At 42.2% G+C, this 27,523-nt stretch overlaps 1 protein-coding gene across 1 annotated transcript in view; it reads right to left on the bottom strand.

The window, feature by feature from the left end:
- Nucleotides 1-8,450: 8,450 nt before the first annotated feature.
- The window catches only part of LOC126413081 (lipase 3-like), a 67,030-nt gene continuing 47,957 nt past the window's right edge, over nt 8,451-27,523 (bottom strand). Inside the window, exons 7-8 of the mRNA XM_050082978.1 lie at nt 19,919-20,061; nt 8,451-8,603 (exon numbers count right to left, since the gene is read on the bottom strand). Of these exons, the coding sequence (XP_049938935.1) occupies nt 8,451-8,603; nt 19,919-20,061 (296 nt within the window). The remainder of the gene's footprint in view (nt 8,604-19,918; nt 20,062-27,523) is intronic.

The following is a 27,523-nucleotide window of genomic DNA, read 5'->3' as shown; positions in this document are numbered from 1 at the left end:
TCGAACCTTCTCCAATTCAAGGCTGAAGAGAACCTAGTATTCATGCCTCAGAAAATAAAAAAAATGTTTTTTTTGCAATGGAACGGATAATAATAATAATGACATGTGTCTATACCAAATCTTTTATAAATGAGTGTCCATATGTCATATTTTAACTTTCCTGAAAAGGTTCACTTGAATGCTGATGTTGATATTTACAGCCAAAATGACTACGTTAAAAGTACCACTACCGTACAGGCACTCTCATGTTTTTGTTTTATAATTTTCGTCACTTATGGATGGGAAGCAGTCAGAGCTACAGACGACTACTTTTTAATATAATTTTCTTTGGAAACTACTATTCTCAGTTCTCTACCGAAAATTTTATTCAGTTGTGCTTCATACATAGGAAGTATTTCTGACCCTTAATTCAGAACAATAAGCTTACAATCAAATAATTCAGTTACGAATAATTAACGACATTTAATGTAAATACTTCTTCACTTTTCAGAGATTTTATTGATAAATTTGAGTAAGCTTCTTTTCTCTCTTTACGTGATGCTCTCATTCATGGTTATTTAGGCGGCTTTTCGTGTTGTTTTAAACTGATTTATGGGCAACTGATCACTCATATATCCCCATGAACCATGGACCTTGCCGTTGGTGGAGAGGCTTGCGTGCCTCAACGATACAGATAGCCGTACCGTAGGTGCAACCACGACGGAGGGGTATCTGTTGAGAGGCCAGACAAACGTGTGGTTCCTGAAGAGGGGCAGCAGCCTTTTCAGTAGTTGCAGGGGCAACAGTCTGGATGATTGGCTGATCTGGCCAGGTAACACTAACCAAAACGGCCTTGCTGTTTTGGTACTGCGAACGGCTGAAAGCAAGGGGAAACTACAGCCGTAATTTTTCCCAAGGGCATGCAGCTTTACTGTATGATTAAATGATGATGGCGACTTCTTGGGTAAAATATTCCGGAGGTAAAATAGTCCCCCATTCGGATCTCCGGGCGGAGATTACTCAACAGGACATCGTTATCAGGAGAAAGAAAACTGGCCTTGTACGGACCGGAGCGTGGAATGTCAGATCCCTTAATCGGGCAGGTAGGTTAGAAAATCTAAAAAGGGAAATGGATAGGTTAAAGTTAGATATAGTGGGAACTAGTGAAGTTCGGTGGCAGGAGGAACAAGACTTTTGGTCAGATGAATACAGGGTTATAAATACAAAATCAAACAGGGGTAATGCACGAGTAGGTTTAATAATGAACAAAAAAATAGGAATGCGGGTAAGCTACTACAAACAGCATAGTGAACGCATTATTGTGCCAAGATAGACACGAAGCCCATGCGTACTACAGTAGTACAAGTTTATATGCCAACTAGCTCTGCAGATGATGAAGAAATTGATGACATGCATGATGGGATAAAAGAAATTATTCAGGTAGTGAAGGGACATGAAAATTTAATAGTCATGGGTGACGAATTCGACAGCAGGAAAAGGAAGACAAGGAAACGTAGTAGGTGAATATGGATTAGGACTAAGAAATGAAAGAGGAAGCCGCCTGGTAGAATTTTGCACAGAGCATAACTTAATCATAGCTAACACTTGGTTCAAGAATCACAAAAGAAGGTTGTATACATGGAAGAAGCCTGGAGATAATGACAGGTTTCAGATAGATTATATAATGGTAAGGCAGAGATTTAAGAACCAGGTTTTAAATTGTAAGACATTTCCAGGGGCAGATGTGGACTCTGACCAAAATCTATTGGTTATGAACTGTAGATTGAAACTGAAGAAACTGCATAAAGAGGGAAATTTAAGGAGATGGGACCTGGATAAACTGACTAAACCAGAGGTTGTACAGGAGTTTCAGGGGGAGCATAAGGGAACAATTGACAGGAGTGGGGGAAAGAAATACAGTAGAAGAAGAATGGGTAGCTTTGAGGAATGAAATAGTGAAGGCAGCAGAGGATGAAGTAGGTAAAAAGACGAGGGCTAGTAGAAATCCTTGGGTAACAGAAGAGATACTGAATTTAGTTGATGAAAGGAGAAAATACAAAAATGCAGCAAGTGAAGCACGCAAAAAGGAATACAAACGACTCAAAAATGAGATCGACAGGAAGTGCAAAATGGCTAAGCAGGGATGGCTAGAAGATAAATGTAAGGATGTAGAGGCTTATCTCACTAGGGGTAAGATAGATGCTGCCACAGGAAAATTAAAGAGACCTTTGGAGAAAAGAGAACCACTTGCATGAATATCAAGAGCTCAGATGGAAACCCAGTTCTAAGCAAAGAAGGGAAAGCAGAAAGGCGGAAGGAGTATTTAGAGGGTCTATACAAGGGCGATGTTCTTGAGGACAATATTATGGAAATGGAAGAGGATGTAGATGAAGATGAAATGGGAGATATGATACTGCGTGAAGAGTTTGACAGAGAACTGAAAGACCTGAGTCAAAACAAGGCCCGGGAGTAAACAATATTCCATTAGAACTACTGACACCCTTGGGAGAGCCAGCCCTGACAAAACTATACCATCTGGTGAGCGAGATATATGAGACAGGCGAAATACCCTCAGACTTCAAGAAGAATATAATAATTCCAATCCCAAAGAAAGCAGGTGTTGACAGATGTGAAAATTACCGAACTAACAGTTTAATAAGTCACAGATGCAAAATACTAACACGAATTTTTTACAGACGAATGGAAAAACTGGTAGAAGCCGACCACGAGGAAGATCAGTTTGGATTCCGTAGAAGTCTTGGAACACGTGAGGCAATACTGACCCTAACACTTATCTTAGAAGAAAGATTAAGGAAAGGCAAACCTACGTTTCTAGCATTTGTAGACTTAAAGAAAGCTTTTGACAATGTTGACTGGAATACTCTGTTTCAAATTCTGAAGGTGGCAGGGGTTAAATACAGGGAGCGAAAGACTATTTACAATTTGTACAGAAAGCAGATGGCAGTTATAACAGTCGAGGGACATGAAAGGGAAGCAGTGGTTGGGAAGGGAGTGGGACAGGGTTGTAGATTCTCCCCGATGCTATTCAATGTGTATATTGAGCATGCAGTAAAGGAAACAAAAGAAAAGTTCGGAGTAGGTACTAAAATCCATGGAGAAGAAATAAAAAGTTTGAGGTTCACCGATGACATTGTAATTCTGTCAGAGACAGTAATGGACTTGAAAGAGCAGTTGAAGGCAATGGATAGTGTCTTGAAAGGAAGATGTAAGATGAACATGAACAAAAGCAAAAAAAGGATAATGGAATGTAGTCGAATTAAGTCGGGTGATGCTGCAGGAATTAGATTAGGAAATGAGACACTTAAAGTAGTAAAGGAGTTTTGCTATTTGGGGAGCAAAATAACTGATGATGGTCGAAGTAGAGAGAATATAAAATGTACACTGGCAATGGCAAGAAAAGCGTTTCTGAAGAAGAGAAATTTGTTAACATCGAGTATTGATTTAAGTGTCAGGAAGTCGTTTATGAAATTATTTGTATGGAGTGTAGCCATGTATGGAAGTGAAACATGGACGATAAATAGTTTAGACAAGAAGAGAATAGAAGGGAGACCAAGAGATGAATACGTTACGCAGATTCAGAAGGATGTAGGTTGCAGTAGGTACTGGGAGGTGAAGAAGCTTGCACAGGATAGGGTAGCATGGAGAGCTGCATCAAACCAGTCTCAGGACTGAAGACCACACCAATATATATATATATATATTGAAGAACTAATTCTCTCTCAACTCTCTATAGCAATAACCATCTTGTCTTAGTTACCTGTGGATCTTGATCTGCCGCGATCGTAGCGGTCGCGCGGCTCCAAACCGAAGCGCCCACAACCGCTCGGCCGCTGCGGCCCGCGTCGTGCCAACAGTCTGTCGCACTTTATCTAGGGGTCTTTGCATCACGAAACGCCACACCGAAATGATCCCACACCTATATGCTGGGGGCAGATCTTCAACATCTCGCAGAGGGTTCAGAGACACATGCCACGTATGGGCAAGCATTGTCCTATTGAAAATTATACCCGCGTTCTATCGCACGAGAGGTACCACATGAAGCCCCCAGATGTTCGTGACATACCGTTGTGTCGCCACTGTTCCCTCAGTCATCACCAGCAGTTACTTGAAGTCATACTCTATGGTTCCCTACAGTGTGGCACCAGGAGTAACACAGCTGAGTTTTTCCAAAACTTTCAATTAACACTCTCCTCAGGTCGTCTCCAGACTCGCCAACGACGGTCATCTAGGGTCGTGCAAAATCGCGAGTCATTGCTAAACACATTGAGACAGCAGTCGATGCTCCCACTCTATACACAGCCGTTTGCGTTGTGGCATCAACTGCATCCCGAGCATGTGACGTTAGTTTCCGAGGCTCGCTGCTGTAGTCTCCGAGCAATGGTGCGAGGTAAGGCACAATGTCGCAGGGAGTCCATCATTTATTCTCAAATGGCAGGCGCAGATGTGAGTGGGCTACGATGTAGTTCGTACACTGCACGCCGCTCCTCCTTTCTGGTCGTCATACGCCGTAGACTGGAAGCTTGACGACGGGCATTCCTGCCCTCAAGGTCCCATGCAGTGCAGCATTGGGTCACTACGGTATCATAATACTCCACATATTTGCGTAGTACACGATTCGGTCAGCCGTCCAAGTACAGACGCACAGATTGTCAGGTGCTGCTGACCTGTCTCACACGATTACGTGGTATCTCTATGTCCCTCGCAGTGACTGCTTGACATCTGTCACTGTTTATGCCCCTTACAAACGCTACCATGCTTGGTAACAAATTGAGCCCCTTCTACGTGTCACGGGGAATTAAAAGTCTAAACATTTATAAATCCGCCGTTAGTGTGGAATAGTAAGAACTTAAATTGACATTCAAGCATGTCTTCCGTGTGCTTCCTAGTTTACATGATCAGACAGACTGAATCTGTAGGGAATTAAACGGATAATATCGGTGCAAGGGCGGATTCCCGACGTGGAAGTGTGTGTTTGCTAGCTTGGTTGAGCATTGTGTCAACACTCGATGAGTTGCACTGGAAATTGGTACCATGCAGTTCCATGAGGAACAGTAGCTACACCTCTACTATTCACTTAAACTTTATCTTGAGGCCTTTTAACCTTCCATCGAAATGGTGCTACTGGATTAAATGCACTTACGCATTTCTTGGATGAAGCCTGTTTCATGGAAGGACGTTAGTGTTCAGTAGTTGCGGTAGCCATGTATGGGCAGTCCTCAAACTTCTATTTTGAAGAGCCATAAATGCAAATTTTCTATAGGATTTGTGGGCAGGTATTACTAATGATCGCGTGATTGTGGACTGCGTTTCTGAGGAACATCTTTCTCACGTTATTGGAGGGTATTCCGGTTGATCTCCGTGCACATATACGATTCCAGATTGATGGTTCAAATGGCTATGAGCACTATGGGACTTAACATCTCAGGTCATCAGTTCCCTAGAACTTAGAACTACTTAAACCTAACTAACCTAAGGACATCACACACATCCATGCCCGAGGCAGGATTTTACTGCGGAATTGATGGCAATTTCCCAGGCCCTTACCTCTATTAAACAGTCCCAACACAACCGCGTTTTGTTATGTACTGACTCAATGAGTGGCCTTCTGGCTATTGACCGGTGTTTTTCCCGCCATGCCTTGGTCTCTGCCATCCATGACCATCTCGCTGATCTTCACCGTGCTGCTCGTTCCGATGACTTCGTTTGGGTCCCCGGCCATGTGGGTATCCCAGGTAATGAGCTTGCTGATCGTTTAGCTGGGTGAGCAGTCACTTACCCCCCGTTCTCTGTAACTCCTCCTGCAGCGGATTTACGGCTTCACATCAAATCCCACTTCGCACAATCATGGGCCAACTCTTGGGAGGCTATCTCCCTGTCTAACAAACTTCGTGCGTTTAAAGTGACAGCAGTCCCGTGGCGTTCTTCCTTCCGCCTCTCCCGAGAGGCCTCAACCACATTGTGTCGTCTTCGCATCGCCCATATGAGGCTGACCCATAGTTTTCTTTTGCGTAATGAGCCACCCCCACTTTGTGGTTGTGGAGCCTTCCAGTCAGTAGCCCACATTTTCGTTCAAGGAGGCTCACCATACTTTTCAGTAAGGTTTTGCAGCTGAACATCTAGAGTTAAATTAAGTCCACTTACAACTGCTATCTGAACAATTTGAGGAGCTTTTTCTCCCCTCGCAGAACCATTTTGTATCATTCAGTACCCCTGGTACTGATTATATCATATCCCGAATTGTCCCCTGTTCTGTGATAATGACAGAAACATGACGTACTTCACCAGAAATCGCTGACATAATAATGTTATAGCAACAGCAAAATGAGGCCTTCCTTCTGCATATTTTTCAAAGTTATTAATGATTCCATGAAATATAACTGAAAATTTTGGTAATTCTATTTTCGTATATACTATTTAATAACTACGATGTTGTTATAAATCCTACGGTGGGAAGCAAGACATGACCTAGCAGCTTCTCTTCAGTTGATCAACGAAGGAATGTTCAACACATGGCGTCAGTGCGTCGATTGTGCTTAGCTATTGTCTCACAAAACATTTTCTTCCATCATGTACTACGCAATTGCAACACCTTTTGTGTTGGTTTTGGTTCAGTCTTTTTCTCTTCTATTGCACCAGATACCAAACTGAAAGTCTCTTACAGCAGAAGAAATGTTCTTGTGCGGTAAGAAACTCCGTTATGTCATTAATGGTGAATGGTTCCTCCGAAACGAAGTTTGCGAAGGCAATATTTTCACGACACTCCAAATCAGAACTTGTTCAGTCACCAGGTACTTACCGCTCGTGGTATTGCAAGCACGTAAAATGTTGGCTGACGATTCCCGGATGGTCGAAATGGGTCTCAGTTTCCTCCGTGAAAGTGGTTTTTATTCTCAGTTTCAAGGTTTTTAATTTCATTCTGGTGTTGGGGTAGGGCGGTGAGGGTTGGCGTGTCTTCCACTTAAGCTGTGTTTGGAGATTCCCGACTTCCCTCCCTGGCCAGGATCCTCTTTTCTTTCCCTTTTACTTTGTTTTATCACCTTTTGGGATTGGTTAGTCTCCTTTTCCCATACGCACTTCTACATTCTCGCGGTTGAACGCTTTTAAATAACAGGTGATCTTGCCTCTACTGCTTCAGAGATGGGATATTTCCTGCCTCTAGCATAGCCTAGGGGTTGCTCTCTTGCTGACTTCCCTCATTTTGTTTTTACCATTGACGACAGGACTGCACTTTTACGTTTTTTATCCTTTTCCCTTTTATCGGTCTGGCTTTCCTCAGATGTCAAACTGCCTAAATGGACCACATTCAAAACAAGGGACTGATGACATTGCTGTTTGGTCCCTTCAACCCCAATCAACCGACCAACCAACCGAGGCAGGATTGGAACCAGCGACCGTAACAGTCGCGTGGTTCCAGACTGAATCGCCTGGAACCGCTCGCCCACCGCGGCCGGCTCCAGGTTGATAAAAGGCCCAGCCATTCTGTGGGTATTACTGGCAAAAACGTGCATCAGATGTTCTCTGAAAGATGATTAGAAAGAGGATGTACGGTTTCGTGAACGGTCCCTTCAAACGATCTGTTAATAATTTTCGCTACTTACGAAGTTCCTCGAACAACGCCAGGTACTTCGAAATGGTACGACGGAGCTCTGTGACGCGATTGCTGTATATTCACAGCGATGCGATTTTGAACAACTGTTGTAAATGATTAATGAAACTCTTATGAACTTGTGTCGACTTAGATTTTAACATAGCCAGGATTTCAACGATGAATTCAACATTTTTGTATCTTTCACTTAAACCTTCCAGACAATTATTTCTGCGACCAGTTTCCTTATGTCGAACAGATAGATTCTCCCTCTTCCATCACCTTTGAAACTTAGTATCATCTTCATGAAAACACGCTGAATGAAAGCACGTAGTGACAGCTAATAGAAGTATGCCAGTATAGTCAATGCAACTTGCATTGACTATAATATGTTACAGCAGAGAAATTCAGGAAACTTCTCACGAGAGAACTGCGAATGTAGAAAAAGGCTCCACTAATTTCCTGAGGTCAGGTTACAGCAGCAGCATATAAAATTTTGTTGACGATGCAGATAATACCAAATTTTTATTTGTTACTGAGTTGTAAAATAATCAGAAGTTTTCGAGTGTTTGATAATTACTACGTTGAACACACATCATATGTGGATAAACGATTTAAAATATGAAAACATGTAATAGTCCTTGACATACTCCTTGAGAACGAAAGCATGACACAGCATCGTAACAAAAAGTGGAGTATTTATATTTTTAATATACATCGAAATTTTTCTTGTATGACAATACAACTGGAAATTATTCTTGTTGGAAATTAAACAAAATATTATGTCTGATAAACGTGTGCGTAGGCATCCTTATTGCGTCTGATCTTGGATGTAGGCGCTTGCGTCCCTGGAAAGCGAAGCAATTTACAAATATCTATTCATGAGGCTAATGACTTTGTCGTAGACTAGTTCCTTAGCGTGGATGGCCCATACGTAGTCGAGGTGGTTGAATGAATCCAGCGATACGAGGAAGCGGCCTATGCAATTTGGTAGCTTGTCGTACAGTCTGTCCACATCCTGCAACAATAAACAGAAATTGTCTGAATGCACATCCAAAAAAATTCAATAACTGGAAAGTAAAACTTTTAAGTAATGGTCGTTAATGACACACATTCATACTGCACAGTTGGTAAAGAGAAGAGTGTCAGTTAGTCTCTACATCGACGTGAACAACCCGCAACCAACGCCGGAGTTGTTCAGGCTATCGAAAGCGTGCATTTCGATTGTATTGACAAAAGGATTCAAGGATGTTTTACAACACCTGTCTGCATTTTATGAAAGGCAGTCAAACGAAAACCGAACACCCGCCAAAAGCCGGCCAATGTGACCGAGCGCTTCTAGGCGCTTCAGTCTGGAACCGCGCGACCGCTACGGTCGCAGGTTCGAATCCTGCCTCGGGCATGGATGTGGGTGATGTCCTTAGGTTAGTTAGGTTTAAGTAGTTCTAAGTTCTAGGGGACTGATGACCTCACATGTTAAGTCCGATAGTGCTCAGAGCCAACCCGCCAAAACGGAACAACGGAGTGGCTCCATTCAAAAGTAATCACCACACACGTTAAGGCATTTATCCCACTGGGAGAAGATACGATCAATTACTGTTTCGTAGAGAGCGGTCGTCCGCCGAGGGACCCACAACCATACCCACTCTTGCACTTCCTCGTCCGACTGAAAGCGACGTCCATGCATGTCTTTCTTTGGCTCACCAAAGACGTGAAAATCACGCGCTGAAAGATCCGGGCTGTACAGAGGATGCTGAAGTGTTTCCCAAGCAAATCACTGAAGTGTAGCCGTCGTCCGATTGTCAGTGCGCAGTCGTGCGTTATCGAGCAACAGGATGATTCTGTACGATAGCATTCCAGGGCGTTTTGAATCTACGGCGGGTCGCAATTTCTGGAAAGTGAGTGTCGTCATAGTGCTACCCATTGATTGTTGTTCCAGGCTCGAGGAACTTGACGAGCGGAGGGACCTTGCAGTTCAAGAAAAAAAACTCATCATGATCTTACCGGAAATTGTGTTAACTACTTCGCATTTCTTTGCTGGTAGAGGTGTGGAAAGTTTCCACTGCTGGCTTTGCCGTTTGCGCTCGGACTTTCGGAATGCTGTCGCGGAATCATCCTGTTGCACGTTAACAGCCGCCCCCGCACTGTCAGTCGGATGAAGACTACGCTTCAGCGATTTTGCTGAGATCACTACATTATCCTCTGTACAGCCTGGATCTTTCAACGTGTGATTGTCACATATTTGGTGGCGTGCTGAAGAAAGACGTGCCTGCACGTCCGTCTCAGTTGGAACAGGAAGTGCAGCAGAGGGTGCCATTGTGGATCCGTCAGCAGCCGACCGCGTTCCATGAAACAGTAACTGATCGTCTCGTGTCCCAGTGGGATAAATATCTTAACGCGTGTACTTATTACTTTTAAATGCAGTCATTGCATGGTCCCGTTGTGGTGAGTGTTCGGCTTTCAATTGACTTTCCCTGGTAATACGATTTTTTAGATGCCAACATACAAGATAATCACAGTGGTCTTGATTTCTTACTAACGAAATGTAAGCTTCAAGTAAAAATAAAAGCCAACTGGTTTAAAACACACCGCTTACGAAGTTTATGAAACTGGTACGGGAGCACTACAGCAAACGTACAAGAAATATTAACGAATAAACTACAAAATGAAGACATTGTAATGAAGAACGAAACGTAAAACAGATGAACGTTAGTGTAAGAGAGTACCGGGTATAAAAGTAAAATTAAAACAGTTATCTGTGTAGTCACTTTTATCTTCTCCCAAGACTCCTAAATAGGGCATAGACTGTCGTCTTCAGGCGGGCCAGTGGCTTCTATGGGAATTTATTTTTCTGGATGAGGTCAGCTGTACTCCTTGCACTTCATTTCGCTAGCGACTAGTATTTGTGTCACTCGTTGTCGCATTATTTCACTGACGTCAACTAGAGTGTAAGGCAGACAGCAGGCGTCTTTTTCCTCCGTCAGTCTTCTGACTGGTCTAATGCGGCGCTCCACCACTTCGTATTTTGTGCCAGTCTTCGTTTCAGAGTAGCGCTTGCACTCACCGTCCTCACTTAGTTTTTGGGTATATTCCAATCTGTCTTCTCTACAGTCAGTTTTACCCTCTACAGTTCCTTCTAGAACGAAGAAAGTTATTCTATTACGTCTCAACAGATGCCCTGTTTTCTTGTCCCTTGTCAGTGATCTCCAGTACGCTCCTTTCCTCGACGATTCTGCGGAGAACCTTTTCCATTAGTTACCTTATTAGTCCACCTAAAGTTCAACATTCTTCTATAGCGCCACTTCTGAAACGCTTTTTTCGTCTCCCCGCGGTCCATGATTCACACCTAGGTCTATAGTCTAGTAAATTTCTTCCTCAGTTTAAGGTTCTATTTTTGATGCTAGGAGACATTCTTTGATCAGGAATTCCGTCTCTATCTGTACTAGTCTGCTTTTCATATTCCCCTTTCTTCATCTGTCACGTGTTACTTTGCTTCCAATGTTGAATATTTCCTCAAGTCCATTTACTTCATGATCATCAGTTTTTGTATTTAATTTATCGCTAATCCCAAATCTGCTACTCATTTATTTCTAGTTTCTTCAATTTATATTCTGTACTCATTAGCATGTTCATTCCAGTCAACAGGTCTTCCTTTCTTCTCCACTTTTACTCATGATACCAATGTCATCGGCGAATCTTATCATTTACATTCTTTCCCTCTCCTGAACCTTTCTTGAATTTCCGCCAATGCCTCTTCGATATATAGAACGAACAGTGTGAACAGTGGCGGCGAAAGACTGCACTCTTGTCTCACATTTTCAAACAGAGCACTTCATTCTTGGTCTTCCGTTCTTATCATTCCCTCTTGCTTTTTTTTTACGTATTGTACATTACCCGCCTTTCCCTATGGCTTACACCTATTTTGCTCAGTATTTGAAACATGTTGCACCAGTTTACACTGTCAAACGCTGTTTACAAGTTGACAAATCATATCAAGGAGTCTTTATTTTTTATCAGTCTTGCTTCCATTATCAAGTGCAACGTCAGGACAGTCCCTCCGGTGCCTTTACTTTTTGTAAAGCCAAGCCGATCGTCGGCTAAAATTTCCTCAATTTTCTTTTCCATTCTACTGTATATTGTTCTTCTCAGCAACTTGGATGCATGAGTCGATAAGCTGATTTTTCAATAGTTCACGGAATTCTCTGCACTCGCTATAACCGGGAGTGAATGAACGATGTCTCTCCGAAAGACTGTTGGTAGGTCACCGGTCTAATAGGTTCTAGACACCAACTTTGATTGCCACTTCCGCCAATGATTTTATAAACGTCATCTGTCTCCTCTGTTCTATTTTATCGCAAGTCTTCCAATTTTTTTTAACTCTAATACTGGATTCCCTATCTTTTAGACATCAGTTCTAACTTCTTGTTTTGTCACGTAATCTGATAATTCCTTTCCCTCATATAGGCCTACGATGTACTCTTTCCACCTATCCGGTCTCTCATCTGCGCTTAGCAGTGGAATTCCAAAGCCACTCCTTATGTTGCCGCCCTTGCTTTTAATTTCACTGAAGGTTGTTTTGACTTCTCCGTACGCTGAGTCAGTACTTCCGATGTTCATTTGTTTATTTCTTTTTCGAGTTCTTCAAATCTGCAGCCATAAAGCTTTGGCTTCCCTGCACTTCCTACTTATTTCGTATCTAAGTGTCTTATACTGATGTATTCTTGTCTTTCACTGGACATTTTTGTGTTCCGTGCTTTCGTCTCTTCTGTTAGACAAGGTTTCCTCGCAATTAGCTTCCTTGTACCTATGATTTTCTGTGCAAATTTCTGCGATTTCCCTTTTTATAAATGTCTATTCCTTTTCAAATTGAAGTGTGGTATTCATTATCGTAGTATCTACAACCTTAGAGAATTTAAAATAAGACTCATAATTCTCCAGTACTTCATTATACCACTGCTTTCCACATTGATTCTTCCTGACGAGTCTTCGTACTTCAGTCTGTTCTTCAACATCATTGTGATATGAATCTATATCTACAACTGGGTATGCCTTATAATCCAGTATCAGAATCATCCCGTATCTCCCGACCTTTTCGACGTATACCTCCTCCTCTTATTATTCTTGAACAGTGTTCGCTGATACTAGCAGAAATATGTTGGAGAAGTCAGTCTCTCTCCTCTCTCGTTGCTACTACCAAGCCCATATTCTTCCGCGACTCTTTCTTCAATTCTTTCCCCTACTACCGTCTCCCAATACCCCACAATTATTAAATTTTCACGTCCTTTTTACATACTGTGTTACCCGTTGTTTTCCTCATAAACTTCCTCTATCTCTTCGTTTTACGCTTGTGACGTTGGCATGTATGTTCTGTCTACTACTGAACTGTTCGTAGTAACTCACTCTCCCCGCCATCTCCTTACTCTTGACGAATCGTACTCCGTTTACATCATTTTCTGCTGCTGTTGATATAAACCTAACGGACCACAAATACGTATCTTCATTCCTTTTCACTTCACTGATCCGTATGATCCCTACTTTCTCTAAACTTGGCCTTTGCATTTCCCTCTTCAGATTTTCTAGCTTTCCTACCATATTTAGGCCTCTTGAATTCCACGCTTCGACTCATAGATTGTTACCCTTTCGTTGGTTGATTGATCTTTTCGAATAGTCACCTCGCCCTTGGAAATACTCCCGGAGAATCGAAAGGAGAAAAATTCGGAATCTTTTTCCAAAGGAGACATAATCATAACAGTTTCTTAATTACAGGTCAAGTGACTATATCCAGGAACAGGATTTCGTATGTAATCCAGTGATCCACCTGAATATGAAAGTACAAGCCCTCGAAACGCAACGTAAAAGAAAATAAAAGTAACAGACACAGGTAACTGTTTACTTTTTGTTCTTTGTAATCAACAGTCGCAGTCACCAAATCACAGAGAATTATTGACAACGAAGTTGACTATCGGATTTTATTAATAAATCAGAAATAGACTGAGTGCAGTACATTTGTGATAGATAATCGTGAGAAACTGCCATTCAGATTGCTTCAAAAATAAAAATACATAACGGAAATGTTCGTTTTTGTGTGTAAAAGTTGTTTAGTTATTGGTGAAGACAGATTTCGCATGCCCAGAAATCAAAGCAGTTATACGTGGTTTTGGGAAGAGAGTTGGCAAAAGCACAAGAAATTTAAATGTGGCAAAATGTTTGTACATAAGAAATTAATTCTCTGAGTTACGTGTGTACTGATCGTTTTAGTTTCTCATTCATCTGAATAGCAGTTGCTGTACACTTAAGGGAAATTGTATGCCTATCTACGCAAACTCTTAAATAGATGCATAGCCAACTGAAAATGAGAGTTCGGAGGAATTTAATTTTTTTCATCGGGCTGCTGCCGTCTTTGGCTCCAATAGTCAAGGATGAGAGGTTAGGATTTATTGGCCAATCCTGCGTACATTGGAAACTGAGCACATAAGCGGATTAAACAGTAACGGAGAAGAGACTCGTCCTTGTCATTTTCAAAGTACTGATGTAGCCTTAGCCACTTAAGGAAAATGTGGAAAATCTAAATTTAAACCTTGACCCCAAAATGAATTTATTCTTCCATAATATTTTATATTTGAATTGTACTGCCCCATACTTGATGAATTTGTTTTTCTAAACATTCTGTGTACCTTACAGCTGAAATTAAAGGAACTGCTTGTCTCCTCCTTGCTAGACCTTAGTTTGCTACAGTTCTGCTCCTCAGGTCAGTGTGACACAGAGGGCTTAAAGTCACAGAATGTGAAAATATAATTTTTTTGAACATCGTCTTCTGACTGGTTTTATGAGCCACAAATTCCTTTCATGTGCCAACCTCTTCATCTCACAATAGCACCTGCAACCAATGCTCTCAATTTTTTCTGGTTGTATTCCAATTTCTGTCTTCCTCTACAGTTTTTACACTATACAGCTCTGTCTAGTACCATGGAAGTTATGCGCTGTCTTAACGGATGTCCTATCACCCCATTCACTCTTATTGTCAGTGTTTTCCATAAATTACTTTCTCCTCCTCATTTATTAGCTTATCAGTCCACCTAGTTTTCAAAATCTACGGTTGTTTTCTTTTCCGCTTTTCCCACAATTCATGTTTACCACCATACAACACTGTGCTCTGAACGTACATTCCCAGAAATCTCTACCTCAGATTAAGGCCTATGTTTGATACTAGTAGACTTCTCCTGACCAGGAATGCCCTTCTTGCTAGAAGCTGGTCTGCTTTCTACGTCCTCCTTGCTCTCTCTCTGCCATGACTTTGCAGCATAGGTAGCAGAATTCCATAACTTCACCTACTTCGTGATCACCAATCCTGGCGCTAAGTTTCTCGCTGTTTTTATTTCTGCTGTTTCTGATTACTTTTGTCTTTCTTTGATTTATTCTGTCCCCTTCTGTACTCGTTAGACTATTCATTCCATTCAACACATCCTGTAAATCTTCGTCACTTTAACTAAGGATAGCAATGTCATCAGTGAGTCCTATCATTGATATCCCTTCAGGTTGAATTTTAATTCCAGTCTTAAACCTTTCATTTATTTCCAAGATCGCTTCTTCAGTGTATAGATTGAACAGTAGGGGCGAAAGACTACATCCCTGCCTTACACTCTTTTTAGTATGATCATAGTCAAGTTTTATTTCTGCACGCCTGAGGTACATGCATAATGGTTTTTATGACAGAGTAAATATCTTATTCCTTATTGTTGAAATGTGCGAAGGTTAAGCAATAATGCAAGTCGTTGATTACGTTCAAATTATTATAACACACTATCGTTAACAGTTACATTTCATTAATTGTTGTGTGCAGAGGCCGTTCATGTTCCTATCGCAGTAATTTATCATGACAAAACGAGTTCTTTCCGATGAGGAATTCGAACCATTAGTAAATGCATCTCACAGCGAGGAGGATATTTCTGAAGATGAAAACCACACCAGTGATGACAACATTAATCCTTCATCTGCTTCAGGAGACATTTCACATATTGATACTTCACACAACAATGTGAAAACTGTTCAGTTAATTCAGTCTAAAGACATAAAAATCACGTGGAGCTTAGAACCTTTCTCGCAAACTGGAGCAGTATCTAATGCAAAGATTTTATAAAACTGACCCCTGATCCGACAAGAGCATGTGATACAAAATCATCTCTTCAAGTTATGACGAACGATAATACTCAGAGTATTGTGGTGGAAATGATTAATATTGAGGGCCGAAGAGTTTATGGGCATAGCTCTGAAGCATTAGTTGAAATTGCACTTGAAGCCTGTAATGCCCTTTTACTACTGGCTGGTATGATGCAAATCATTTGGCGATTCAACAAAGAGCCTATTGGATACAGAAACAGGTAGAGCCATTCCCTGCCGCAATGTCGTTGAAATGGTTCTTTTGCATCTCACGTGTGTTTCGTTTCGATGACAAGTTTGATGGAAGAACACGAAGAGTAAACTCCCAGTTGTCACACCGTAGATAAACAATTGGTGGCTTTTCGAGGACGTTGTCTATTCAAACAATATATACAGAAAAAAACCTGAAATATTGTGCTAAAAATATGGACACTGTCCAGTAGCACTACTTCTTACATTATGAAGACACAAATTTATACAGAAAAATTACCTGGATAAGCACCTGGCAAAAATCAAGGTATGAGGGTGGTCATGGAGAAACGGGCATAATGTCACATGTGACATTTTCTTCGCATCATATGCATTAGGTCAAGAACGTCTCATAAGATAACTCACAATGCAGAGTTCGGTGAGAAAAAATAAACCTGAACTCCTTAATATTATATCAAGCAAAGATGATGTTAGCACTTCACAGTTCTTTTTTGCTATGAACAATGTTCCACGGAAGGACAAAGAGGTTGTCGTGATGAGCTCAATGTAGAACAGTGAGTAAATAAGCAATAGAGAAGACAAGAAACCGAAAATGATATTGCACTACAATGTAAGTAAAGGGAGCAGTTTACACATTAGAGAAGATTATTGGTTCCTACACGAGCAAGAGGAAAACCAACCGCTGGTCAATAATCATCTTCCACAATATTATTGATAATTCTGACCACAATGCTGTGGAGGGAAAAAAATCCAGGGTGGAAATATCTTATGGGACCAAACTGCTGAGGTCATCGGTCCCTAAGTTTACGCACTACTTAATCTACTTCAAACTAACTTATGCTAAGGACAACTCACACATCCATGCCCGAGGAAGGACTCGAACCTCTGACGAGGGGGAGGGGTCAGACGGTGACCGAGCGGCTACTCTGCGCGGCTATCCAGGGTGGAAAAAAGTTCTTTACATAAGAAGAATATTTCTCGATGAATTGCAGGGACCCCCAGATACTCCTTACATTTAAACTAAAAAATAGTGTCACGAAATGTAGTCAGCGGCCATGGTTAGAAAGATACAAACAGGAAGTCCGTCAACAGCAAGCTCCAGTGATACAACCAAAACTGCAAACGTGCCAGATGCAAACTATGCCCATCAGGTTGTGACAACTAGACACTAACGAAATGTTCAAACTGTAACAAATGTACTTGTAAATCTCAGTTAGATACCACTGTCCAAATTTTTGTATTCTAAGCAAAACTCTAGGATAATGATTTCCGGAGGTGTCAGTTTATGCGTTAAGTAAAACGCCAAAGCGCAACAGCTCACTAATGGCCAGAACTTACATCATTGTCGAGATTTTTTGTATGTTGTTGTTGTGGTCTTCAGTCCTGAGACTGGTTTGATGCAGCTCTCCATGCTACTCTATCCTGTGCAAGCTTCTTCATCTCCCAGCAACTACTGCAACCTACATCCTTTTGCATCTGCTTGGTGTATTCATCTCTTGGTCTTCCTCTACGATTTTTACCCTCCACGCTGCCCTCCAATACTAAATTGGTGATCCCTTGATACCTCAGAATATGTCCTACCAACCAATCCCTTCTTCTAGCCAAGTTGTGCCACAGACTTCTCATCTCTCCAATCCTATTCAATACCTCCTCATTAGTTAAGTGACCTACCAATCTAATCTTCAGCATTCTTCTGTAGCACCACATTTCGAAAGCTTCTATTCTCTTCTTGCCCAAACTATTTATCGTCCATGTTTCACTTCCATACATGGCTACACTCCATACAAAAACTTTCAGAAACGACTTCCTGACACTTAAATCTATACTCGATGTTAACAAATTTCTCTTCTTCAGAAAGGCTTTCCTTGCCATTGCCAGTGTACACATTATATCCTCTCTACTTCGACCATCATCTGTTTTTTTGCTCCCCAAATAGCAAAACTCCTTTACTACTTTAAGTGTCTCATTTCCTAATCTAATTCCCTCAGCATCACCCGACTTAATTCGACTACATTCCATTATCCTCGTTTTGCTTTTGTTGATGTTCATCTTATACCCTCATTTCAGGACACTGTCCATTCCGTTCAACTGCTCTTCCAAGTCCTTTGCTGTCTCTGACAGAATTACAATGTCATCGGCGAACCTCAAAGTTTTTATTTCTTCTCCATAGATTTTAATTCCTGCTCCAAATTTTTCTTTTGTTTCCTTCACTGCTTGCTCAATATACACATTGAATAGCATCGGGGAGAATCTACAACCCTGTCTCACTCCCTTCCCAACCACTGCTTCCCTTTCATGTACCTCGACTCTTATAACTGCCATCTGCTTTCTGTACAAATTGTAAATAGTCTTTCGCTCCCTGTATTTAACCCCTGCCACCTTCAGAATTTGAAAGAGAGTATTCCAGTCAACATTGTCAAAAGCTTTCTTTAAGTCTACAAATGCTAGAAACGTAGATTTGCCTTTCCTTAATCTTTCTTCTAAGATAAGTGTTAGGGTCAGTATTGCCTCACGTGTTCCAAGACTTCTACGGAATCCAAACTGATCTTCCTCGAGGTCGGCTTCTACCAGTTTTTCCATTCGTCTGTAAAGAATTCGCGTTAGTATTTTGCAGCTGTGACTTATTAAACTGTTAGTTCGGTAATTTTCACATCTGTCAACACCTGCTTTCTTTGGGATTGGAATTATTACATTCTTCTTGAAGTCTGAGGGTTTTAAACCTGTCTCATACATCTTGCTCACCAGATGGTAAAGTTTTGTCAAGACTCGCTCTCCCAAGGCAGTCAGTAGTTCTAAGGGAATGTTTTCTACTCCCGGGGCCTTGTTTCGACTCAGGTCTTTCAGTGCTCTGTCAAACTCTTCACGCAGAATCATATCTCCCATTTCATCTTCATCTACATCCTCTTCCATAATATTGTCCTCAAGGACATCGCCCTTGTATAGACCCTCTATATACTCCTTACACCTTTCTGCTTTCCCTTCTTTGCTTAGAACTGGGTTTCCATCTGAGCTCTTGATATTCATACAAGTGGTTCTCTTTTCTCCAAAGGTCTCTTTAATTTTCCTGTGGGCAGTATCTATCTTACCCCCAGTGAGATCAGCCTCTAAATCCTTACATTTGTCCTCTAGCCATGTCTGCTTAGCCATTTTGCACTCCCTGTCGATCTCATTTTTGAGTCGTTTGTATTCCTTTTTGACTGCTTCATTTACTGCATTTTTGTATTTTCTCCTTTCATCAATTAAATTCAATATTTCTTCTGTTACCCAAGGATTTCTACTAGCCCCCGTCTTTTTATCTACTTGATCTCTGCTGCCTTCACTACTTCATCCTTCAAAGCTACCCATTCTTCTTCTACTGTATTTCTTTCCCCCATTCCTGTCAATTGTTCCCTTATGCTCTCCCTGAAACTCTGTACAACCTCTGGTATTGTCAGTTTATCCAGGTCCCATCTCCTTAAATTCCCACCTTTTTGCACTTTCTTCAGTTTTAATCTACAGTTCATAGCTAATAGATTGTGGTCAGAGTCAACATCTGCCCCCGGAAATGCTTTACAATTTAAAACCTGGTTCCTAAATCTCTGTCTTACCATTATATAATCTGTCTGAAACCTGTCAGTATGTATGTAATAATGTAAAATTTGTTTCAATTGTAACAAGTAAACCTACATCTAAATTATAATAATTTTTCATCATGTCCTTTAAGTAATATACCTAATCAGTATGACCCAAGCATAAGTGTGTAGTTTTTTTTAAGGAAGATAGCAGTTTATGTGATTAGAGTGAGATTTGGAGCCCAATATCGTAACCAATGCGCCACCTCGCTAGGTGATAATCATTATTTACTGTCCGCTAATGGAACTTTTCTCTGAAAATCATATGACATCATCCATCACAATTGCGATAACACAAAAAAGCCACAGGAAAGCAGGTGTGCGAACAGAACGCAGCAGAGATGTACGAGGTTACCTTCACAGCCGCTAGCCAGTCGTTGTTGCTGTAGAAGAGCGCCACTTGGGCGGTGATTTTGCTCAGGTCGTAGTCTGGCGGCCAGAAGCTGCCGTACTTCTCCAGGTTGCCGAACATTCCATGGTCGTACTGGCGGAAGTGACCTGAAACAGTAAACGCGCGTACCGTAAAGCGGCAAGCACTGTCAGACTGAGTAAGCGCGACGAGAGAACATAATCTCTATAATGTGGCTGTAACTAAATTTCTTGCAAGAGCAGCTTCGGCATTTTAACGAAAACTTGTGTTCCACACAAATCAGACGATGTAACTTAATCCGTCTTGATTGCAAAATGTTTATTCAAATGACCGGTTTCGGTTGCTTTAGAACCATCTTCAGATCTGATATTTCGGTTACAGGAGTAACCCGTCCAAATACTGCAACTTTCTCAAGCTGCTGCAGGAAGGTCGTCAGGTTCCGTTTATCTAAAGTTATGGTAAAATTAATATTCTGACTCTGAAACTCCTGCTACCCATCCGCCATACCGCCTGACGTCTCTGTCTCTCTCTCCCTCCCTCCCTCCCACCCTTCCTCCCCTCCTCTGTCTCTCGCCCATATACCGTGGAGCAGGTAACATAAAATGTTGGACACTCCTGGTGTAGACGAAATGGAAATGAAAAATTCTGCATGATAAGCAACAATAATCAGATAGAGATCTGTTCCACCTTAACCCGCACAGGCAAGTAACAACATATGAAATGGATAGCTGAGTTTCCGGTGTTGTCAGAGTGTGTACTTATTCCAGTTCTACTAGTCCATCTCCTCTTCCGCCACACCTGCGACCATCTCTTCCTTTTCCTTCGCCCTCTCTGTTTGTCCACCTTATCCTCCTCCTCCTCCTCCTCCTCCCCTTCCCACCCAGCTCTCTCCACATTATCGCCCCATCCCAGTAGTAGGAGGTTGCTGCGTGTTAACCCCAACGTGTTTCTTTCCATGAATTAAGTAATATATCTATTAAGTTTGGTTGAAATCAGTCTAGGGGTTCAGGAAGAGCCTTTTACTCACATCTTTGTAAAAATACGCACATATAACATGTATTTCGCATACACTGGAGGAAAACATCGCAACAACAAAAAATCATTAACGCTGAATAATGAAACTTAGGGAATACTTTTTCTAGGTAACATATTTATGTGATTAACACTGAAAGTTCAAACGTTAATGTAAAGGCGGATGTCAGTTTGTGACACCGAGTTTCATGCTAGTACACCTGGTTGGTCAATAAACGACGCTGGAAGTATCCTCCGATGATGTCCCCTATGTGCTCGGTTAGGGACAGATCTGGTGATCGAGCAGGCCAAGGGAATATGTCGACTCTCTGTAGAGCATGTTGGGCTACAACAGCGATATTTGGGCGAGCATTATCCTGTTGGAAAACACTCCCTGGAATGCTGTTCATGAATGGCAGCACAACGGGTCGAATCACTAGATTAACACACGAATTTGTAGTCAGGCTACGTGGAATAACAGTGAGAGTGCTCCTGCTATCACACGAAATCGCACCCCAGACCATAACACAAGGTGCAGGTTCAGTGTGTCTAGCACACAAAAGGTTGGTTGCAAACCCTAAAGTGGCCTCCTTCTAACCAACAAACAGCCATCACTGACATCGAGGCAGAAACAGCTCTCATCAGAAAACATGACAGATCTCACCCCTGCCCTCCAGTGAGCTCTCGTTTGACACCACTGAAGTTTGCCAACGGCGTTGGTTTCGGGGTTAGTGTAATGCTCCCTATATGGCGTCTGGCTCTGAGCTGTCCTTGAAGAAACCGATTTGTACCAGTTGACTGTGTCACCGTGGTGCGAACTGCTGCTCAGCTGCTGCTGCAGATGCTGTACGGTGCGCCAGAGCCATACGCCGAACGCGATGATCCTCTCTCTCGGTAGTACCATGCGGCCATCCGGAGCCTGGTCTTCTTGCGACCGAGCACTCCTGTGACCACCGCTGCGATCAGTCATGTACAGTGAGTACATTCCTGCCAGAATCACGTACAGTGCCTACATTCCTGGCAAGTCTTTCAGCAATATCGCAGAAGAAGCTTCAGCTTAAGGGTACCCCTATTACACGCCCTCTTTCAAACTCAGTGAAGTATCAACATCAGTTCATCAAGTCCAATGCCAAAGGTAACTACATCACACGAAAGTTACAGCGTGTACTTAAAGGAAACTCGTATGCAACTGCTGCGAAATTTGAATGGACACCGTCTTTCAGATGTAGAAACACGCCTGCCAACTTTCGTTTGTCACACAACTATTTCTAGGTGCTACGAGTTTTTCTTTCATAACTGTATATCTAACGTATTTCATTGACATTTGTACACATATTTCACCTGTATTTCTAGGAAATTTGGCTCTGCATATTTGTTTTTAAGCAGCTGGGTGTTTATTATGTCGTATCTCCTGAACTATTTGTCGCACAACGATGTACAGTATTTTTGCACGTACTGCAAGACGTGTTAAGAACAGAATTATTGTTAAAAATATAACAAACTGAAAAGTCATGCCCGTTGCGGCAGTTGCTATATGAACAGAGAAAAAATACAGTAAGGGCCAAACATTTTTTTTTCCTTTCATCATTTTCTGGGGAGGAGGGGGGGGGGGGGCGTGAGTGAGAAAAAGTCTCGTAAAAGTTTGAAATTTTGCAAAAATGCTAGATGAATATCGTCTCGCAGTGAGACACGCTTCTTTTTCATTCCCACACGCACTTCTATCAAAGGTAGGTGATACTTATTCCCACAGTGGTTCCTTTCAGACAGTAGGTGATATACGCACTAAGTTTTCTTGAAGTCGATCCTGTGGTTTATGTAGTGCTGTGGAACGTACTTACAGACATACATCCACTTTTATTATAACGTGTATGGATTCGGATATCACGAACATAATGCGGTAAAACATGCAATATTGATATGCTTTCCAGTATGTCGGAGGATGATTTCGATACACGGCGTCTTCTGATAACTTGACTGTTTTCTCAAAGGCGGTGGGGACGCTGTCTTTGCCGCGCGGGATTAGCCGAGCGGTCTCAGGCGCTTCAGTCATGGACCGTGCGGCTGGTCCCGCCGGAGGTTCGAGTCCTCCCTCGGGCATGGGTGTGTGTGTGTGTGTTTGTCCTTAGGATAATTTAGGATACGTAGTGTGTAAGCATAGGGACTGATGACCTTAGCACTTAAGTCCCATAAGATTTCACACACATTTGAACATTTGACTCTGTATTTACAATAACGGACACACACACACACACAAACACACACACACACACACACACACACACACACACACACACAGAGGGAAGGAGAGAGAGAGAGAGAGAGAGAGAGAGAGAGAGAGAGACCAACTACAAATCAACTATACATAAAATCGCTTGCTTGTTTATGATATCGGTACTGACAAGATATCAAAGTATATGACATAAATGGCCGTACCTTTTACAGGCATTGACGCAGGTGCTTAAATTTTTTACGCCGCGAAGGGACTGGTGACTACACTACCGGCCATTAAAATTGCTACACCACGAAGATGACGTGTTACAGAAATTTAACCGACAGGAAGAAGATGCTGTGATATGCAAACGATTAGCTTTTCAGAGCATTCACACAAGGTTGGCGCCGGTGGAGACACCTACAACGTGCTGACATGAGGAAAGTTTCCAACAGATTTCTCATACACAAACAGCAGTTGACCCGCGTTGCCTAGTGAAATGTTGTTGTGATGCCTCGTGTAAGGAGGAGAAATGCGTACCATCACGTTTCCGTCTTTGATAAAGGTCGGATTGTAGCCTATAGCGATTGCGGTTTATCGCATCGCGACATTGCTGCCCGCATTGGTAGAGAGCCAATGACTATTAGCAGAATACGGAATCGGTGGGTTCAGGTGGGTAATACGTAGCGCCCTGCTGGATCCCAACGGCCTCGTATCACTGGCAGTCGAGATGACAGGCATCTTATCCACATGGCTGTAACGGATCGTGCAGCCACGTCTCGATCCCTGGATCAACAGATGGAGACGTTTGCAAGACAACAACCATCTGCACGAACAGTACGACGACGTTTGCAGGAGCATGGACTATCAGCTCGGAGACCATGGATGCGGTTACACTTGACGCTGCGCCACAGACAGGAGCGCCTGCGATGGTGTACTCAACGACGAACTTGGGTGCACGAATGGCAAAACGTCACTTTTTCGGATGAATCCAGGTTTTGTTTACAGCATCATGATGGTGGCATCCGTGTTTGGCGACATCGCGGGGGACGCACATTGGAAGCGTGTATTCGTCATCGCCATACTTGCGTATCACCCGGCGTGTTGGTATGGGGTGCCATTGGTTACACTTCTTGTCCGCAATGGCGGCACTTTGAACAGTGGACGTGGCTCTACCCTTCATTCGATCCCTACGAAACCCCACATTTCATCAGGATAATGCACGACCGCATGTTGCAGGCCCTTTACGGGCCTTTCTGGATACAGAATATGTTCGACTGCTGTCCTGGCGAGCACATTCTCCAGATCTCTCACCAACTGAAAACGTCTGGTCAATGGTGGCCGAGCAACTGGCTCGTCACAATACGGCAGTCACTGCTCTTGGTCAATGGTGGCCGAGCAACTGGCTCGTCACAATACGCCAGTCACTGCTCTTGATGAACTGTGGTATCGTGTTGAAGCAGCATGGGCAGCTGTACCTGTACACTCCATCCAAGCTCTGTTTAACTCAATGCCCAGGCGTATCAAGGCCGTTATTACGCCCAGAAATGTTTGTTCTGGGTACTGATTTCTCAGGATCTATGCACCCAAATTGCGTGAAAATGTAATCACATGTCAGTTCTAGTAGAATATATTTGTCCAATGAATACCCGTTTATCATCTGCATTTCTTCTTGGTGTAGCAATTTTAGTGGCTAGTAGTGTATAATATGTGACATAAGTTTGAACTTGATAGGTCTACCTTTTCCTGAGAGAATAGGTCTTAACACATGGACAGACAGAAGGATAACACGATAAAAAATATTGTTCGTCTAATATAATGACAAACTAGCCATTTTCGAATTTTTTTCTTTTACGTGTACTGCAAACCCTTGCTTCTTGTGAAATTTCATAAGTCTTGATCACTGGGAAGTATCATAAAGGTTTTGATGAGTGAGTTTGAAAGTTCTAAAATATGTGACATTAAAAAAATGTTTCGATTTGTTTGCCGTAGGAACTTAAATGTTTTTCACCGCCAACGGACCATGGACCTTACTATGTGAAATAAACTTCAACTTGATACGTCTACTCGTCCCTGACAACTAGTGTTCTTAACACACAGACAAACAGATGGATAACGAAGTGATCGTATAAGTGTTCGTTTTTACCTATTGAAGGACGGAACACTAAAAACGCCGTTTTTGGCACAAAATTCCCTGCAACCAACGACCACTTGACAATGGCCATTGAACGAAATCAGCGAGCTGTGTAATATATACAGACCATTGTGTAATTTTCGCTGAGATGAGGGAACACTAACTTCGCTTAGTACCTATACAAACGTAGTGGGTCAAAGTTCGAAGAGAATTACAGAAAGGATGTATTTTAAATAGTTTGGTATGTGTGTACTCTGTCCTCCGAACTCTGTAGGCGTAGAGCATGGACTATGTTGATAAGATTCTCTCGACATTCCATCTGCGTCAAGTGGTTTAAAATCCACGAGCTTTCGGCTGAGTATTCATCAATCATTGACAAGTGGTGACTGTTTTTCGGTTGCCTCTATCGTTCTTATAAAGTAGCCTTCTGTAACGTCACTGGTTCCCCGTCCAACGCCCACTTCAACCTATCGATGGCCGAGTCCCGCGAGGCGTGCTTACCTGTAGGCTGCCGTCTTTGTTGAAGCTGTTATCACGAAGTTGTGACAACACCTTTATAAAGACACCAACCTACAACTAAGCATGGCTTGGGACTCGGCCGTCGGGAGGTTGACGCGTATGCCGAGGGCGTGCAACGAAAATGTATGGAGTTGGAGTGGCAACCAGTAACGTCACAGAAGACGGCGTGACTGTATAAGGACGGTAGCAGGAACCAAAAAACAATCAAAGCATAACGCTGGCCGAGGAGTTGGCTTTGAGCACTATGGAACTTAACATCTATGGTCATCAGTCCCCTAGAACTTAGAACTACTTAAACCTAACTAACCTAAGGACATCACGCAACACCCAGTCATCACGAGGCAGAGAAAATCCCTGACCCCGCCGGGAATCGAACCCGGGAACCCGGGCGTGGGAAGCGAGAACGCTACCGCACGACCACGAGCTGCGGACCGGCCGAGGAGTATTTGGCCGAAAGCTGTATGCGGCTGGGAGCTCGAAATAATTTTATCAGTACATAATTATTGCGAAATGATGCATTTGTATATGGACTGCACCAATGCAAATTATCACTTCGCTGCTGTGGGTAAATGAAGTTGCTTAGCAGACTTCAGTCTTAAAAATTAGGTAATAATTTGACTCGTATATTGATTTTATGATTATACGTACAAGAATTCGGTTAAAATTGAGGTAACCTGTTCAATTAAGCAGCTTTAAGTACCATCATATATTTTTTATATTTGCTTGTGGTAATACATTACTTTTCACAAAATGGGGAAAATGACGAAGACATCAGAAAACTGGCAGAACAAAGTTGACATGAAAAGATACCGTAACTTATGACAATAGTGTTTCACGAAACTACACCTTACATCTTCTTATAATCCTCCTGTTGCACATCAAATCTACTTGTATATAATGGCTTTATTTAAACCTTTGAACTTTGGTTCTCCGTTTCAGGACCTGACCCTAAGCCACTAGACTCTCACCTGTGATAATCTTATCCAAAATTTCTATTCGCGGTTAATCAGTGTTAAAGTACCTAGGAAAGAATAAACCTAATCGCACAGGGCCTTATGTAAGTTCTTGTGTTACAGCTCTTTGGTATTACCGGTATACTCCTGACTTCGGATCTTCTCGTAATAAAATCGATCTTTTGTGCGTTATTAGAACAACGAAAACGATCCAGAGGCTTCGTACGTGACACGAAAACTGATCTTCGACCTAAGCTTCAACGACAAGCAATGCGTATTTTATTCTTCGGTTTCGTTCCTGATATGATAAATCTGTGATAAAATTTAGTCGTTCAGAGTTGCGTCTTACTGTGACGATGGTCAGACCTTCAAACTCCTACCGACAATCCGTTCGGAATGTTTGGAACCGCGTAGCTCATTTATTCTTCCTCATTTTGTAACCGGTTTTTAATAAATCACTTAATTTCATAATGCTTTGTACTTGTTGACTTCCATAGTAAACTGTTTGTTACACAGCAATTTTATAGGGAGGATAAATTTTTGATTCGCTACCGTCAGATTGAAAGTTCCAGTGTTATTATTTTGCGGTGAGATCAATCAGCAATGCGACATAAAGTAACTTACTTTCCAGTTTTGCCCTTATCACATGCACAAATGTATCACTTTTAACTGCCTACGTGTTTTCCATTACTGCTAAGATTAGAATCTTTCTCAACTCTGTGGTGCATTTCTACTGAATTGTTCGCTCTTTCTGTGAATCAACG

This window comes from Schistocerca serialis, chromosome 7 (assembly GCF_023864345.2).
Source record: "Schistocerca serialis cubense isolate TAMUIC-IGC-003099 chromosome 7, iqSchSeri2.2, whole genome shotgun sequence".
In the NCBI taxonomy this organism is placed as follows: domain Eukaryota; kingdom Metazoa; phylum Arthropoda; class Insecta; order Orthoptera; family Acrididae; genus Schistocerca; species Schistocerca serialis.
The sequence above is the reverse complement of the archived record's forward strand: the minus strand, read 5'-3'. Positions and strand labels throughout refer to the sequence as shown.